At 36.0% G+C, this 17317-nt stretch overlaps 1 protein-coding gene across 1 annotated transcript in view; it reads left to right on the top strand.

Annotated features, from left to right (window-relative positions):
• LOC112573649 (lipoxygenase homology domain-containing protein 1-like) overlaps positions 1-17317 on the top strand; it is a 46240-nt gene that overhangs the window by 4804 nt on the left and 24119 nt on the right. Inside the window, 24 exon segments of the mRNA XM_025254210.1 lie at positions 1410-1629; positions 1839-1990; positions 3427-3505; positions 3651-3732; positions 4094-4184; positions 4630-4759; positions 5386-5525; positions 6032-6208; positions 6497-6641; positions 6644-6711; positions 6960-7137; positions 7379-7438; positions 7657-7817; positions 7945-8170; positions 8496-8647; positions 9471-9625; positions 10477-10532; positions 12516-12539; positions 13723-13782; positions 14564-14727; positions 15240-15332; positions 15563-15695; positions 16780-16934; positions 17149-17309. Coding sequence (XP_025109995.1) covers positions 1410-1629; positions 1839-1990; positions 3427-3505; positions 3651-3732; positions 4094-4184; positions 4630-4759; positions 5386-5525; positions 6032-6208; positions 6497-6641; positions 6644-6711; positions 6960-7137; positions 7379-7438; positions 7657-7817; positions 7945-8170; positions 8496-8647; positions 9471-9625; positions 10477-10532; positions 12516-12539; positions 13723-13782; positions 14564-14727; positions 15240-15332; positions 15563-15695; positions 16780-16934; positions 17149-17309 — 3062 coding nt within the window.

Raw genomic sequence — 17317 nt, 5'->3', positions numbered from 1 at the left:
GGAAACTGCCAGATTCTATTTCATTCTCCTGCAACAGTGTTAAAGGAAAAGTCAAATCAAAGGATCTGTAATAAGATTTAAGATTTAGAGTTGAAGATTAGAGAAAGATTTGGGTGTCAGTTCTTATATTTTGATATCATAAGGCACAATAAACTAAAGTTACTTCAAACAAAAAGAGATCCCTTTTAGTTTCATCAGATATTTTGTGCCTTACATATTTGTATCTCTTCCCACTTGTTTGTTTTAACATTAACATTCTTAGGAGACGGGGGGAAGATAACATACCTTTAAGGAAATTATTTTAGACCTGATAAATGTTTTTAATTATACCTGTCATATGGAAGTGAAAACATCTGTAATTTATTATTATTGGCACCTGAGGAAAAAGTAACCTGTTGTGAAAAAGCACATGTGGGAGGGCCAAAAAGTAGATATTCATCAAGGATGGGTTATGGTTCTCAATGGAGTAAGATTAATGTTTGTATCCTCAGTAGAGTTTACTAAGCATTTTGTCTCCCTGGTGATCTTCTTAAGCTACCTGTTGTCATCATAATAGTGCATGTAGCACTGTCCTGTCCTGAATTAGATTCTTACAGCCCTTGACTTACTCAGATCACATAATGAAAAAAATCATAGAATACGTCCTGACAGTGCTGATAAGAGACTTGTAAATCTGGAGATCCAAAAGCACCTTTTTTTCATGAGGACCGACAGCTTAACATTCTTGTGTTGCTCTTCAAAATTATATTATGTGTCATGAAGACATTTTCTTTTAGGTGTTAGGAAGGGGCTAATGATGGAGCGTAACTCTGGGTGACCTGTTTAATGAAACAGAGGTGGGGCAATGTTTTCGATGTCAACAAAGCCTATTTAGTCTGCACACCCTAGTGATAATTTCTGTTTAGTGTCTCTGTGAAAAATTGAGTTTTCTCATTCATCAGAGAAGCTAGAAATTGAAACAATGTAGGTTAATATGAGACTTCAAATGATTTATTTCAGAAGTTACTCCTTGGTCAGGAAAAGAATATGTTTAACGAACCCTTAAATATGCTTGTGTGTGTGTGTGTGTTCTCAGATAAATTTACACATTCAGACCCACACTCAGGGCTTCTTATGTATGTAGGTTTATATGTAGGTATGCATATTTTTATTTGTACATGCAGGTTTTTATGTGAACATTTAATAGGAGATTTAACATAGAAGAGGATATAAAGTTTCCTTAACTATAACATTTGAGGAAAGGGGTTCTCTTTGCCAGATGCCAGTGGTTAATATTTTGGTATTGCCATGAAACATTCTTAGTAGAATAAAATCAAATTAAAGGAGTTTTCATATATTTCAAGTAATTTTGACGCAAACATTTGAAAAATAATTTTGTAGAAACATAAGGGAAAAGATATTTTTTACAGATAAATGTTGGTGCCATTGGTGAGATTTACAAGATACGCATTGCTCATGACAACACCGGAAGCTTTCCTGGGTGGATGTGTGATGAAGTGCGTATGATAGACAAAGACACCAATGAGGAACTTATCTTCACAGTCAAACGCTGGCTAGCTAGGGATGAGGATGATCATGAGATATGTCGAGAACTGCCAGTTGTTCGTCGTGGTGATCCAAATCTGCCAGGTAAGTCCTCCCAACCATATAAATCATGTGTGTGTGTGTGTGAATGACAGTGAGTGATATGAGAGAGGAAGCATAATAATGAAGCTGTACATGCACAAAAATTCAAACAAAGATCTTTTGAAAATATTTGTATAATACATACCAGATTCAATATGAAATGTTATGCAACAGCTAATAGTATTCTTCTGTTTGTCATAAATTGATTCTAGTGATCAAATATGATGTTGCTGTGGTCACTGGAGATCTGTGGAATGGTGGAACAGATGCTAATGTGTATCTCACCATCTATGGTGAGCGCGGAGACACAGGTGTTAGGCAGCTTTACTCTCCCTTTAAAGACAAGGTCTTCCGAAAAGGACAGGTTAGTGATCTTTCTCTTCTGGACTGTATGAACCATTAATGTAATGATGCTTGGAAAAATAGAAAATGCTTGCCACTAGGATATTTGTGCTGCTTCATTCTTGCATTTGAAGGATTGTTGGTCTTATTATTCTTTGGACATGCATACCACCTGCATATACACAGAAATACAAATAAGTAAACACAATTTTTTTTTTAAGTCAGACTTATTTTTGTTTGGGTTTTTTTTTTGAGTCAGAGATAGTCCTCAATATCACAGATGAGTGGTGATTAGTAAATATTAAAAAAAAATTATTAATGTGTTAATATCAAAATGGAAGGTCTTATTCAAACTATCAGAGCATTGTACAAAGGCGCAGCTCAACGACCAGGTCGGAGATCTGACAACAGTGGGTGTTAAAAGTGCTGCCCTCTTTCATTTGTGCTGTTTAACATCTTTCTGGAAAACATCATACGAGAAACTCTCCACAACCACTGCACCTCCGTCTCCATTGGTGGGAGACCCCTGTGCAACTTGCACTTTGCAAATAACATTGACCCGATGAAGAACAATAGCACTGAGCTGCAAGACCTCACAGACTGATAGTGAAAGTACATAAAGGATGGAGATCAGCACTAACAAGAGCAAAATGAGGGTCAGCACCATCAGGCACAGCAAGGATCACAACAGTGACAGCAGCAATGGCCAAGCTCAACAGAATATAGGACAGCAAAAGTATAACGCCTTATGAGCCTGGACAGCCTGCTCAAGTCTCTCGTTGTCGCCATCTTGCTGTATATTTATGATACTTGTACATCATTGTCTTCATCATGCTGTATGGTTATGATACTTGTACCTTGCTTACCAAGATGGAAAGATGGATCTAAGCATTCAAAACTAAAGGCTTAAGAAGACTTGTACTCACTCTTACAAAGCATCCAAATCCAGTGATTTTGACTGAAGCATGGTCACCACACTTGTGGGGCCCCAGGTAACCCTACCAGCCACAGTAAAATGTGTGCAAGTTAGTCTGGTTTGGCCATGTCATCTGGCTAAGCAATCTTTTGAAAACAGCCCTCCAGGGAACTGTGGAGGGTGGCGCTTCTGATGTAGACAGTGGAAGAATTGAATGACTAATATGAGGTAATGGACTGACTGATCCATGCAAGAACTGCTCACTGCTGCCCAAGACCAACCAAGATGGTGCACAATAGCCACTGTTGCATCTAGTCAGATCCTCCTGACAGCAAGTACCAGTGGGCTAGCCCTGTTGGGGATCAGCTGGTACCAGTCAAGGAATGGATGATGATGATGAAAGTTTATCACAGATATAAATAATTTTCTACTATTCTGTATTAATCATGACTATAAATTCATATTGAGTTTAGCATAAAGAAGAAATAAATAGTACTTTTGGATTTTTTAAAAAAATATTAATTTAAAAAATTTATTTACAGGTGGATCATTTCACAATTGAGGCAGTTTCTCTTGGGAAACTAAAGCGAGTCATTGTTGGTCATGATGGGACAAGTCCAGGTATCATTTTCTCTCATAGTACATGATCTTGAGATGTACAGTTTATAAAGTTTACCAAATCAAAGGTACTGTGTTTTTTTTTTGGTGGGGAGGGGGAATGTTGTCAGGCTTCAAGTTGAGTTATTGTCGAATCTTGTTTGGGCAGGTGATGGATGGTTTCTTGAAAAAATAGTTATCTCAGAATCTGATGCCAAACCTCATGAGACAAGTGTCTTCCACTGTAACAGGCAAGTATTACTGCCAGCCATTATATATGTAGCTAAATACAGGCTAGATGCCATATTGTGGCATGCATGCTTTTTGTAGGTAAATGAAAGCAAGGAACCATAACAAACAGATTTTTCTGTGTTTTAAAGGATGGAAAGTTTATACTTGTAATGTCCCTTTTGGGCATATCACGACACAAGAGAAACTAACACTTGGATACCCAATGTAATGCTGTACTTGTAAAGACCAAACACATACAAACTTGATGAAAATGAGTAAATCAGCAGAAGAATTTATAGTGCTAAAGGCATGTGTGCTGTCATGAGCGCATGCATGAGTCGGAATGCAGATGAAGGCTTATAGCATTTGACTCTACTATAGGTGGCTTGATGAGGGAGAAGATGATGGAAAGATTGTTCGAGAACTGAGCATGCAGGATGGATACATGGATGACATCCTTGCAAAAAGAAATGTAAGTTAGCCTGTTATAGGTCAGTTTTAGACCCAGCCACTGGAATTGTGCAAGTTAACAAATACAGATTACAAATTGTAATGCAGATTACTGTTTACCTGTCATTTCCTGGAATGTTCTTTTTGGATTTTCCAGGACATTATAGTGAATAGTTTGCTTGTATATGTAATTGTATGTATGTGTGTGAAAACATGTGATCGCATCTGTATGCATGCAGTGGGGATACGGATGAAGATACATAAGAGTGACATATATAGAGAGAGATGAAGAGAGCTGGGAGGGAAAAGAGAGATTTGGACTTTAAAAAATTAAATTAACCTTCTTTCTTCTGGTGGAGATAGTCTTCACTGAGAAAGTAAACACTAATTCCTTAAGGACAAATAAAGTTTTTTTTTAAATCATATCATGACTTTGGAAACAAAATTTGTTCACAAATTCTTTACAGTGGGAGATTGAGAAATGGAAATTTGAAAACAAGAACCAAATAATGTTGTTTTCCTTGGTTACGGGCAAAGCACTTCGCATCAAAGTAGATGGCACAGTTGATGGACTTGGAGAAAGAGCTGATCCTGGAGGTAAGCACACAAAAATTTGGTTTCCCAAAGTGACATTTTGTAGTGTTTTTGTGAACTTGCATGCATTTAACCTTATAATTTCATAAACCTGATTTTGTTTTGTATAACTGCAGTCATCTTCACAAGTTATGCTCATACTTTATTTACCCCAGAGGGCAATTAGTGGCAGCTCTTATAGGAAACCAAGGGTTAGAACAACACAACAACAATCAACTATCCCACCATTCATAATTGCTCCACCAGACAAGCCCACATACAATAATAATGCAGACACATATGATCTACACTTATTAGCAAATAGCAGTGGTCAGAATTCACATGGCTGAAACAATGAAAGGTCATCTCAATCAGCTGGTCACACACAGAATCAGAAAAGTTGATGGAACTCTCCTGGAAAAATCTATAATCACAATCATGCTAAATATTAATAAGTTATAGAGCATTTGCTCTTAAAATATATTTCAAAAGTATTTTTTTATAACTTATTTTTTCCCAGTTTGTCCAAATTAAAATTTGATTTTATGTTTTGAAGTTAAATTTTGGTGATTTTTTTTGGTTTGTATCAGTAACTAGATTAGCCACAGCTGTGAAGTGAAAAGGTCTTCTAAGGTTGAACTATTTGTCAGGTACTATATTGGCCTTTTTTTGTTTGTTTTTGCAGCAACTTTTTTCAGTCTCATCCAAGAAACCAATGATTCGCATATTTACAAGTCAACTAAATTCAAACTTTCACTTAGCTATTGATAATGGCAAAGTGGTTGGACATGTAAGTGATAACAGACTGATGTTATTTATTTGTATTGTCATTGTGATTAAGAAGCTTTTCAGTAGTGTTGTTTAACTTAGGGAGACTGTTAAGCCATGAAAAAAGGGAGAGAGAATGTGAAAAAGGGGAGCAAAAGATGAAGTTTGGTGGATGAATTTTGGCACTGACTTCTCTTGTACTGTCGTGTGTAGGGAAACATTAAAGCAAAATCAGATGCTAACAAGGAAGTTAACTGTAACAGTTTATCATTGTTTGCCTATTTCTGGAACATTTAAATTGTATATAATTTTCAGTAAATGATTTTTTTTTAAAATTCCGACGTTCTTTTGCATTGTCTGCTTGGGAAAGCAGCAGTGTAAGATGTTGGTTTTCTGTACCTGGCAGTCCTTTGAGTTTATGAAAAACTTAGGCAGTTCACTGCATAATTTTAATACTTTGCTTTTAAAAAGGCACACATGTAATCCTGAAGACATTAATCAGCCAGTCATTGTGTGATTGTATATTAGGGTCGTGGAGGTCCATACTGTGAGTTCCGAATACATGTACAAAGCAATCTCACTGTGATGTTGGAAGGAGTGAAGAGTCCTCTGCAGTTTGTTTCTCTTCTTGAATCAGGAAAACTTGGAGATCCTCGGGGCATTCTTGATCATGACCCTGGAAAACACTTCCATGTATACTGCAAGGTGCATGTTATTGCCTTAGACTTTGTTAACTTTAGATGGATTTCAGGTTCGTTCCTTAAGAAGCTTTATTTTGTATTACAAATTTTGTTTAGGTTATTATTTGTGATTGATGTTCTGTGGAACTTGAAATGCAACAATGTTGCATATTTTCTTTCCTCTTTAAATGTCAGATGATGCTTTGTTTGTAGTAAGCGAATACTATGAGCTGTTTCAGAGCATGGACATAAATGCCAGTTGATGTTGTATTTGTAGTAAGGAAATTCTATAAGCACGGATGTAATTTTTCAGGGTATTTTACGCCAACATGGAGTGATTATGCTGCGGACATCCAACACCCAAGCAGTGAGTGTGGATCATGACCTCGATGTGTCTGGCAGAGGCAAATGCGGCCGACCAAGTCACTTTCGAGTGCACAAAATTGATCAAGGTGGGTTTGTCTGTTTGAGAGTATGGTCTACCCAGAAAAGTTCCTTCGATTATTTGATGGAAAAATCGACTGCCAGGTTTGTACTACAATAAGAAAGTTTAACCTGTTGATTTTTTTTATAGAAGTTAAGTATGACACCTGATGAATATTTGAAATTCTCTTTACCACATACCCATACCATTACTTCCCCCACCCACTCCCCACAGTGAAAACAAATGTTGTACATACAACCCAAAAACTCTTGCACATTTGTAGATTCATCCTTTCTTCCAATAAAGCAAATTTTGCACATAATCATTCATGCTTTGCGAAAAATGTTTTCAGGGTGGACGAGATGAGAACTCCCATTTTATAGTGACAAAACATAAAGACAAAGGCTACATCACTCTCCAGTCTAAGATACAGCGTGGCATTTTCCTTGGTCTAACACCCAAAGGAGAAGTACGCCCTACTGTGGACACTGGCGTCAGTAATGTCTGGCTTTTCCCAGAAGTTGTTGAGTGTATGTATGGCCTTAACTGTTTTTTAATTAACCTAACATTGGGCACAAACATACTTGGAATCTGACAAGATGTGCCAGAAGATAAACGAAAATGTCAACCAAAAGTGACATGGCATTCCAATGTAACATTAGTATAAGACGATTTTTGTCACAGTTTTGAGCAGTTCCTTTTTGTATCTGTGAAATACAAATAATTAGCTGTATGCTGGTTACCTGACTGTTTATCTGTGATATAAAACAGTTGGGGTTCCCAAAGAGCAGCTGGAAGTAGAATCAAAAAAGAAGAAAGAGGAGATCATACGTAAGTTTTTTTTTTGTTAAATCACGATTTGGGAAAAAGATTATGGTGACTATGTGACATTATTTAGGGGTAGACCAATTTGGGACACAGTGAGACATAGATTTATTGCTTAAAGAAGTATGGTTTATTCTTTCCTGTGAAAAAAAGTTGCTGAGAGCTTTGAAATTCTTAAAAGTTCAGTGTATATTCAACTATACTTTTTTACGCTTATGTTATAGACGGAGATTGGAAAGTGACAGTAGACACAATTGAAAATCTTGAGCATGGGGATGTTGTACTGGTGGTGTATGGGGACAAAGGTAGTTCTGGGCCAATCAACTTGGAACCACCTGTCAAGAATGGACCAGCCTTCCGTGCTGGCAACACCGATGAATTTAAGGTTGGTTGTGTGTATGTCCATATGTGTGTTGGGGGGTGTTTATGAAATGCCATTAGCATTTCATTTCACTTTTTAGTGTGTTTTAAAAAAATAAAAAATGATCTTTATATTGTTATTTCTTCTTCAGACCAATCTTCTCAAGGTAGGTCAGGTGTACAAGGTGCGTCTAGAGCTTCTTCCTAAAAGTACGTCTCGCTCTCCTGCATGGAAAGTTGGGAGTGTCAAGATGACTGATCTGAATGGAAAGAATGAGCTGATATTTAAGTTCAACCGCTGGCTTTCTCTACAATATGAAGATGGAGACACCATGCGAGAGCTGCCGGTAGTCAACAAAGGCAAAGAAGTACTTCCAGGTATTGCTTTTTCTTCCTTACAGCCAAAGCTGAAAAAGTAAGTTCCTTGAACTGTCTTTATTTTGGATAAGCAGTGTTAGATTGGTGCTCCTTTGGGGCACAGCGGCTTGGCTTAAAAAGTGTCTGGGGTTAAAGGTGAAAAATGTGTAATCTTCAAAGAAACAGAACCATTTTTGTTTTAGTTTTTTTTTAATAGAAATGTCTCAGTATCATATTTTGGGATTAATAGTTTTACAGCTACCCTTGTCATTGACTTTCCCAGTTATTAATCATCAAATGGGAAATGGTGACATTTCTTCTAATCTCTATGGATAAATTGTTTCAGTTCGCAAATATGAGGTCATGGTGTACACAGGAAAAGAAGAGAATGCTGATACAAAGGCTCAGATCTACTTGAATGTATTTGGGGAACATGGTGACTGGGGAAAGCGTATCTTGCATAAGTCAAATAACAAGATTCCATTCCAGCGAGATCAAGTGGGTTATAGAACATTTTGCTTTTAAATCATTTGGCTAAACTCCTCCTGTTATTTTATTTCATAGAACGGTGATGGATCTGCTTACTAAACTGAAATTATTTTGGTGAAAGATGTGGCAGGCATGGGAGGCAGTGAAATTCATGAATAGTTTTTGACTAATACATGTGTGCTCTTCAAGCTATCACTAAATATCTCAAAATATTCACTTTTCCATTTTTGTATTTGATTCTTAAAATCATCTTCATCATACTATTAAGGTCCTATCTTGATGAGTGATTTAATTTATGAAGTATATAAAGGGCTGTTGCGTTAATCAGTTTTCCTTCTCAAAAAGAAGGCACTAAACAGGAAAGGTACTTCATGACTTGGTGAAATTTTAACTTGTGTAAGGGGTGGGAAACCAATTCCAGGCTGGCTAACTGTGAAGGGCAAGATAGCTATATGTAAATATCTCCCATTGGTCAGGCAGACTGTAAAGATATAAACAACTGCAACTACCTTGCAAGATTCTTGATGTCAAGGGTAGCTGCTGCTCTAAAATGGAAAAGAATATTCATTTAAGTTTTGAAGTTTATTGAGAAGTCTATTGAGAAGTTCAGTTGATTGCTATTCAAAATTACTGATGTGTTGGAATAGCATTGTAGAGATATCTACTGTTGACGGTATTATTTCATGACCCACTTTGGTTTGTACATCCTTACCTTTGCTTACTCATGGCCAGCATGATACATTTTTCCATTTCCAAATCATTTCACTAGCAGCCTTTGCTGTGATGTTGCAAGATGGCCTCTTTGTAGACAGGTTTGCCTTGTTCTGTGCAGGTGGATGTGTTTGAGGTTGAGGCAGTCAGCCTTGGACATTTGTCACAATGTCTGATTGGTCATGACAGTACCAAAGCTGGCGATGGCTGGTACTTGGAAAACATTGTTGTCAAAGAGGGAAAGAGTGGTAGTCAATACACATTTCCTTGCAAAAAGTGAGATCTACAGCAATTCTGTTGTTTTTCTTAATGCAGCATAGCTTTGACTAGCTTTGAATTTCTTCTAATTTTAAAAAATGCTTTTATAATTATTTTTATGCACACAGATTTGCTTGTGAACACATAAAAATGTTTGAACGCACTATAGTGGGGTGTACATTTTTTTAATAATGATTGTGTAAAGCTCAGTTCAAAATAATATTTCACAGAGTCTGGATGGATACACCCATTCTGTTCTTGAGATATACGCCAAAAAAGATCAGAATTTAGTTAACACTACAGATGTCAGGATTGTACATGGAAACTATGTTGTGAACGCCTCATCCATTCAAAAAACTGGGACCATATATTAATCAGGTCAAACATGCATACACCAATTGCTTCAGCTCATCATAACCTCCCAACAACAGATCACAGTTGAGGGATACAGAGAGAGAGAATATGTATGTCTGTGTTTGTACAAACATGCATACACCACTATTACTGCAACTTATTATACCCACCCAACAACTGATCATCTTTATGGGACACAGAGAGTTTGTGTACAAACATAATATTGCAGTTTTAACCGTTGTCCTCCGTTGGTGCCTGTTGGTGTTTACCTTGGAAAATAGCAGAGGTATATATATTCATCCAGAGATGAGGAAATAGTATCTTACACTGAGTTTTACCCATTCATTATGAAAAAAATTCACCTCAGCTTAAGCATGAGACATATTTTTGTTCTTGTGACATGTATTCACGTTTCTAGATTCCTAACAGTGGGGACTTGATGAATATGCCACTATTTTTTCACTGGTTCTAGCAACATTGTTTTTACTTATTGAGAACTTTCTTGCAATCCTCAGGTGGCTAGACTCAGGAAAGGAAGACCGAAAAGTTGAGCGCATTTTGCATGTGAAGGGTAGGTGAAGGTGCCACTTCTTAACCCAAACTTTGCTTCAACACTCCTTACGGCTATAACCTTTTTCTGCATGGTGCTGATTTTTGCTTTAATCTCTTTAAAGCTTAATGCATAAAAACCCAGACTTGTTTGTGTGCCTTAATCATATTGATCTCTCTATTAACAGGTATTTAAATGCTGTTTTTTTAACATTTATGTGAGATTTCAAATAAGCTTTTTTAAAAAAGCAATTTACCTATAGAGTGCATAATTTACGGTAAGTCTCTCTAGTGGTTGGACTTGAAGATTGTTTCCTTTTAGTCTTAAAGAAATTTTTAAAATGTATGTATTTAATATAATTGTGCAAATTATGAGACATTTTTATGGCATGGACTGTGCTGGTGCCTTTGTATTTTTACACGCATGTAACTTGCAAGATTTATAGATTTTTACACAAATTTATTTTTGCATGATATTTTCTGGTGGTGGAATTTTGTAAATTTGCCATATCTTTGGCTTTTATTATATAGAGAAAGCTCTTAATTGACAATTCAGAGGGACTCAGTAACATACTGTAATTCATGAACTGGCAGCTTAGTCATAATACTAATTAACAGTCAGTATGGTCTGTTCATGTATGTATGCATGTGCATGTCCATATGTACATGTGTGTGTGTGAGATCTATGGGAATTAATTTGAAACAAACTTTTCTTTTTCCTATTTCTTTTTGTTGTCATTTGCTCTGCCTTGCAAGCTGACTTATTTTTTAGGCATGGTGTTACTGGTGTAAATAAAACATGTATACTTCTCCACGTTTAACATATTTTTGGTGTACAGTCAATACTGTGACCCTTATCATTTCAACTTGCTGGTGTTCCATTGAATTTATAATTATGTTTACAATATATAGGCATTTAGACTAACTTTAAAAAAGCTTTCATTTGTTTCTGTGATAAATTTCCTTTACTCTTGAGAGTGCCTTTACAGATTTTTTTGTAATAGGTGTCTCAAAAAAGCTCCAACACAAATAAAAATAAAATTTTAAATGTGTTATTTTTATATAATATTCAAGTAATGGTTTATAATTGTGTCAAAATTAAATGGTTTTGCTTTATTATGTGTGATTTGTTTTGGAAGAGTTAATTAATTCCTATGTATAATCTTTTTTGAGACATCCTGTTAACACTGTGCCACCACCAGAATACAACATATAGTTACGATAATTTAATAAGATATTTTGGTATGATGATATATAAACATGTGCTTCTGATTCATGTGTTTTTAAAATACTTTTTTCCCATACGAAATAAAAAATAGCACCATATTGATAGATTGTCAGCATTGTAAAATTGTATCTTCCCTATCTCACAAGGGCGATTTGCTATGACTTTAAATGGACCAAAGTGCTGCTTGTATCTTTCACTTCCTCATATTCTTGAGAGATGTCCTGCTTAACTTCTGGCAATTCTGCTTTGTTGTTTCATCTCTGACTGCTGAAAGTGAGATGTACCTGATTAATCACACCTTGACAATATACTGTTTTGTGGTCTTCCCAAAATGCACTTTGCCTCTTTTTATTCTCTTTCAATTCGTTTGCACTTATCCTGCCAAACACCAATTAAACCGTAAATATTCTACAAAATCCTTACTGAAGTACAAAATGGGCTGTGACTTCTACAATAAAATATCAAGTACACTTCTTGATGAAAATTATTTCTTTGATCAACTGCTATAGTCACACATGCACACACAAATATTTGTACCTCAAAAAAACAAAACAAAATTCTTATGGCAGCCTATGTACATGCAGCCAACACATGTAAGCATAAAAAACTATTGCTTTAATGATACTGTAGATATTACTCCAGTGAGAAGTTTATGAGAGTGTTATATCTTCTGTTTTGAAAGAAAATAAATTTAAGGTGACCAAGTTCAGATGCTTTGCTAAAGTGTTGGTGTCTTATTTTGTAACATTGTTGCTATTTTTTTTTCTCTTTTACCAGAATCAGACACTAAGCCAGCAACAGGTAAGATCACATATGAATTTTCAAAATGGAGAATTAAAGAATACTATGACCAGAATAGCTGCATGCAGTTAAAAAAATGCAATTAACAGTCCCCCTTCTAAAATAATACAGACCACAATCATTCACATACATAATCCATAAAAGAAAGATAGTATCACTCAAAACTAAAAGAGCAACTTCCATTGTAAAAACTAAACTGGAATTCTCTCTTCTCGTTAGGGTTTGACTTGTTCATGTTGTATATGGAGTAAAAGCTTGGTGTGCAAATTATAGTATGAATAAATTAGAAGTTGATACTTAAAAGCTAACAAACTTATTATTCTTCTTTTTTCCCTATCATCATATTCTTTTCTAATGTAGTCCTCTGTCTTCTTGTATCCTTGAACTTCTCCTTATGGCTCAGTGTATGTTCCACATATCTGATCATCCATGAGTGTGGATATATCAATATAGATGTATTGATCAAATGCAGATCTGAAGATTAAATACTCTTCTAAAAATAAACACACACATACACAAATTCTTTAAAAAAAAAAAAGAAAAACAAAAAATTGGCAAAAGCAGTAATTTACTGAAGTTCACTCAAAATTCCTTGCACAGCTGGTATAGAAAAATATTTCTACCACACAAAAATACATCAACACTTAATGCACTCAGGTCTTTCAGAATAAAACAAGTGCCACACTATGCTGGTGGGGGTAGCTGGACTAATTAAAAGAATTTAAAATATATTGGAGTAGGTAGTAAAAATTGACAATAATTATTGACAATATAAAAAGCATATGACTTTTGTTAAAAATGTCACCTATTTGTAGTTAATTTGATGATGTGCATATGGGAAGCAAATAGCTAGGTAGTTAAAATACCAATTTCTAAGGCACACCTACTTGGTGGCTTGATAGAGGTGTGGCAAGAGAATTTACTCCAGCTGACCCACCTGATGAATGGATATCTAAAACTCCTTACTCTAAGGAGACTCTCTCTAATACGTATCTCACTTCCCAACAAGTGAATATAAGTGGTCAGACAACATTTGCCTTTTTTAACAAATAAATGACAAGTGAAGTATCACTGAAATAATGCACAATACTTTTTTAAAAATAGTTTTCTCAGTGTTGTGTGTTTTGTGTTTGAAAGATGGGGTTACAGCTGATGTGATGTTTTTAAATGAAATGTTTCCCAGAACCTGCTCCAGAAGTTGTTGAGAGACAGAAGACTGAACCACCAGATGAGAAACCACAGGGTACAAACTCTTTAAATATTTGAAAAAGCAGATCAGGAAAGTCAGATAATTACGTTTATGTATAACTGAGGGGAAAAAACTTATGGGGATCACAGTTAGAACTATTTATCAATCTTGTGACATATGCCTCCTTTCTGAAGAAGGTCACTTGCTTTGTTTTTTCAAAATCAGTTAAGAAATTATTAATGAGAAGTGTTAATGAAATAAACCTTCAGGTTCAGCAAAACAAAGTTTTAAATTTTGTCATTAATGTTATTTGAAGTTTTTGAGTCTTGTATATGATCTAATAGAGGAAGCAGATAGCTGAGTGGTTGGAGCACTATGATCTGAGGGTGGAGTTGTGCACATTAGCTGGCTTGATACCCATTTGTGGCACAGCATTCTTTACCCATCTACACCTGAAATTCCTCACCAGTAGCGTTCCAACTTAAAATGCCAATGTTCTATAGCATTTTGCCTTTTGCTCGTAGAAACACAAGTTGCAAGATTTTTTCCTCCGGAATATTAATTTGACGAAGAATTTCCATGTTGACACATCAGCTGGAAAAGCACATATTGGTAGTCTTAAAGAGCAAGTGCAGTGTTAAGCAAACTGATCCCAAGACCTGCCCCCTCCCCTAGTTTCAGTCAGCAGAAAATTTTGTAGCTTTTACACAGTCATATTTCTATAGGTTATGTATGGCATTACTTTCTATTATCTTGCCCCTAATGACCAAAAGGTTATGGCTTTACATTCTGTACTGTTTAATGATGGTATCTGATTGTTGTGTCACTTTGACAGCTGGTGACTGGAAGGTTCAAGTAACAACTGGTGCCGATGATGACATGAGGTGTCTTGATACTGTCATCTTGTTTGCCTATGGTGATAGAGGTTTTGATGGGCCCATTCTTCTTGGGGATGGTGCTGATGGTGTATTTTCTCCAGGCATCACAGATGAGTTTAAAGTAAGATACATCACTCTGCTGTGCCTTTTACTCTCTGCCCCTTTCCCAACAGAAGATCATACCATCTTCATGACAATGATTGTGGTGATGAGTAAGACATTTTGCAGTTAAATTTCTGCCATGTATGTGCTGACAAAAGTCTTTGTGGTATATATATTTATTAGCTTTGACAACTAGCAGAAACGTGAATGTTTTATTGATAATGTTGACAGTGACCATAAAAGTGATTTTGCTTCATCTGGAATAGATGGCCTGTAAACTGTTTGAAATGTGTGTGTGTGCATAAAGGCTTTTATGTGGTAAAGCATAATATTAATCTTAAGATATTTTATCCTAAAAAGTCATCAGATTTTGCATGCATTCATTTTTTTTTATGCATTTGTTTCTATTACATTCTTGGCATGTAAAGCTGCATCAAAGGTCTCCCTTAACTATCTTATTTAAGCTGCCCCACATCATATTCAATGCTTCATTGATAAACATATTTTGCTACAGTTAACTCATGCTTTCAGATCCACATTGATCCAGCCAAGACAGGTGAATTATACAAGATCCGCATAGGATTGTCAGAAAAGATATTTAGAGCTCAGTGGTTTCTGGAAAAGGTGAGATGTTCAGAAGAGATTTGTAAGAGGAACAATGGATGTATATTTTTTCATGAATAGTTTTTAAATTTGTAAGTGGAGAAATTGTGAGATTTGAAGCAAACATCTAAAATCTCTGTTCAAAGTCTGAATGCTGAAGTTACGTTTTTTTCCTTTGATTGATTCAGTATGCAATGTTAGCATGGAGTTTTCATTCCTGTTTTACACTGGAAATTTGTCTCTGTCTGCAGATGAAAATGATTGATCAAGTGAAGGGGGATAGCCTCAAGTTTGATGTGCATCGGTGGCTGTCCCGTGTTCATGATGATAATGATGTCTGGAGGGAATTGCCAGTTTCATTTGCAGGAAAACAACCACTGCCAGGTGTGTGTGTGGGTTGGTGGTGGTGATTGGTGGCGGTGGTGGTGGTGGTGGTGGTGGTGTATGCTGACTGCAGAATTTTTTTTTAACTAAATGTAAAAAGATGTTAACTTTCTTTTTAAGTCTTATAAAGTAAAACTTCTTTTTTTATTTGTTGTTTTACACACACCTTTTATTCATTCTTGACACACATTCATTCAGTACACAGGAGGAGACAAGAGTAGAGGTAGGAATTATCAGAAGTGGGGAAAGAGAGAGTAAAGAAGAGAGAGAACTAGTGATGACATTCCAGCTTCTGTTCTATTATTTCTCTTATTTGTGCTCATGATATTTCAGCATATGGCTTCCACAGTAACTCATGTGTCTACATTGAATATACTGTTTGTAATGTGTATGAAGTAGTTATTTATACATGTTTACAGTATGAGGTACCCCAGTTGTGTGGCAGGGTTCCCAGGTCCTTGCAAGGTCCTTTTAAGTCCTTTTATATTGAATTTTTCGCCGAAAGGCCTTTTAAAGATTCTCACACAGGTCTTTCTCTTGACCCTTTAAGTCCTTTTATCGATAAAATATTACGCACAATTACATCTGCCCTTCCGTATTCAAAAAACACTCTTTTTTCAAAATAGAAACTTACTCTTCTTGAACTTTGATCTTCTAGACTAGCATAGCTCTATTTCTCTCTCTCTTCCCGTTAGAGTGTGTGTGCGAGAGACGTGAACTGAAGATACACCAAAGAATGGCTTTCAGTTTTGCAATTATTATTACTTAGATTTCTAGAAAACTTGGAACATTAACGGTGTATGTTTCAGCAGCCGCTCGAGACCTTTTTAAGTGATCTAATCTAATATGGCAGACAGGCATATTAACTCTTTGATTATTTATACTAGAAATACATGTATTTGAGAACATAGAGAAGACCACAGATTCATAAATAATACATCTTCCGACCACACAAGAGTGATGAGGTCCCCATCCTGTGGGCTGTGTGGTTAGTGAAATGAAATTTGTATGTATTGCAGCTATTATAGCTATAATTTAGAGTAAATGTTTCAGTGCATGTACTTTATTATGTTTGAAATTCTAGTGCATCAGTACCAGGTCAAAGTACAGACTGGAGATATAGCAGATGCTGAGACAGAAGCAGAAGTTTTTATAACAATCTTTGGAGAAAGAGGGGACACTGGAAAACGCAGATTATACAAATCTAAGTCAGAAGGCAAACCCTTTACTCGAGGAAAGGTAATTTTCGGAAATAGGCTTGCTTTTGAATCAACAAACTGCATTAGTATTGTTCTTTCTGCTGCATTTAAAGACAGTTTAAATTAAGTGTACAGTTAACAAGACATAATCGATATGTTAATACTAGGGCTATTTAGTAAAAATTTCTGTAGACATTCATGATGAATGTAATACATTTGACCAAATTTTGTGTGCTGAATGTTGTGGCATACAGGTGGACATGTTTGTGGTGGAGGCAGTTTCCTTAGGAATGCTGAAAAAAGTAGTGGTGCTACACAGAGGCTCTCAAGCTGGTGAGCGCTGGTACCTGTCTGACATAACAGTTTCTGAGTCAGACAAGGCAAACAGTCTTCAGGTGTATTTTCCATGCAACAGGTAAAACT

Source organism: Pomacea canaliculata, linkage group LG10 (genome assembly GCF_003073045.1).
Source record: "Pomacea canaliculata isolate SZHN2017 linkage group LG10, ASM307304v1, whole genome shotgun sequence".
Lineage (NCBI taxonomy): Eukaryota > Metazoa > Mollusca > Gastropoda > Architaenioglossa > Ampullariidae > Pomacea > Pomacea canaliculata.
Note: the sequence above shows the minus strand (reverse complement) of the source record. Positions and strands in the feature narration are given on the sequence as shown.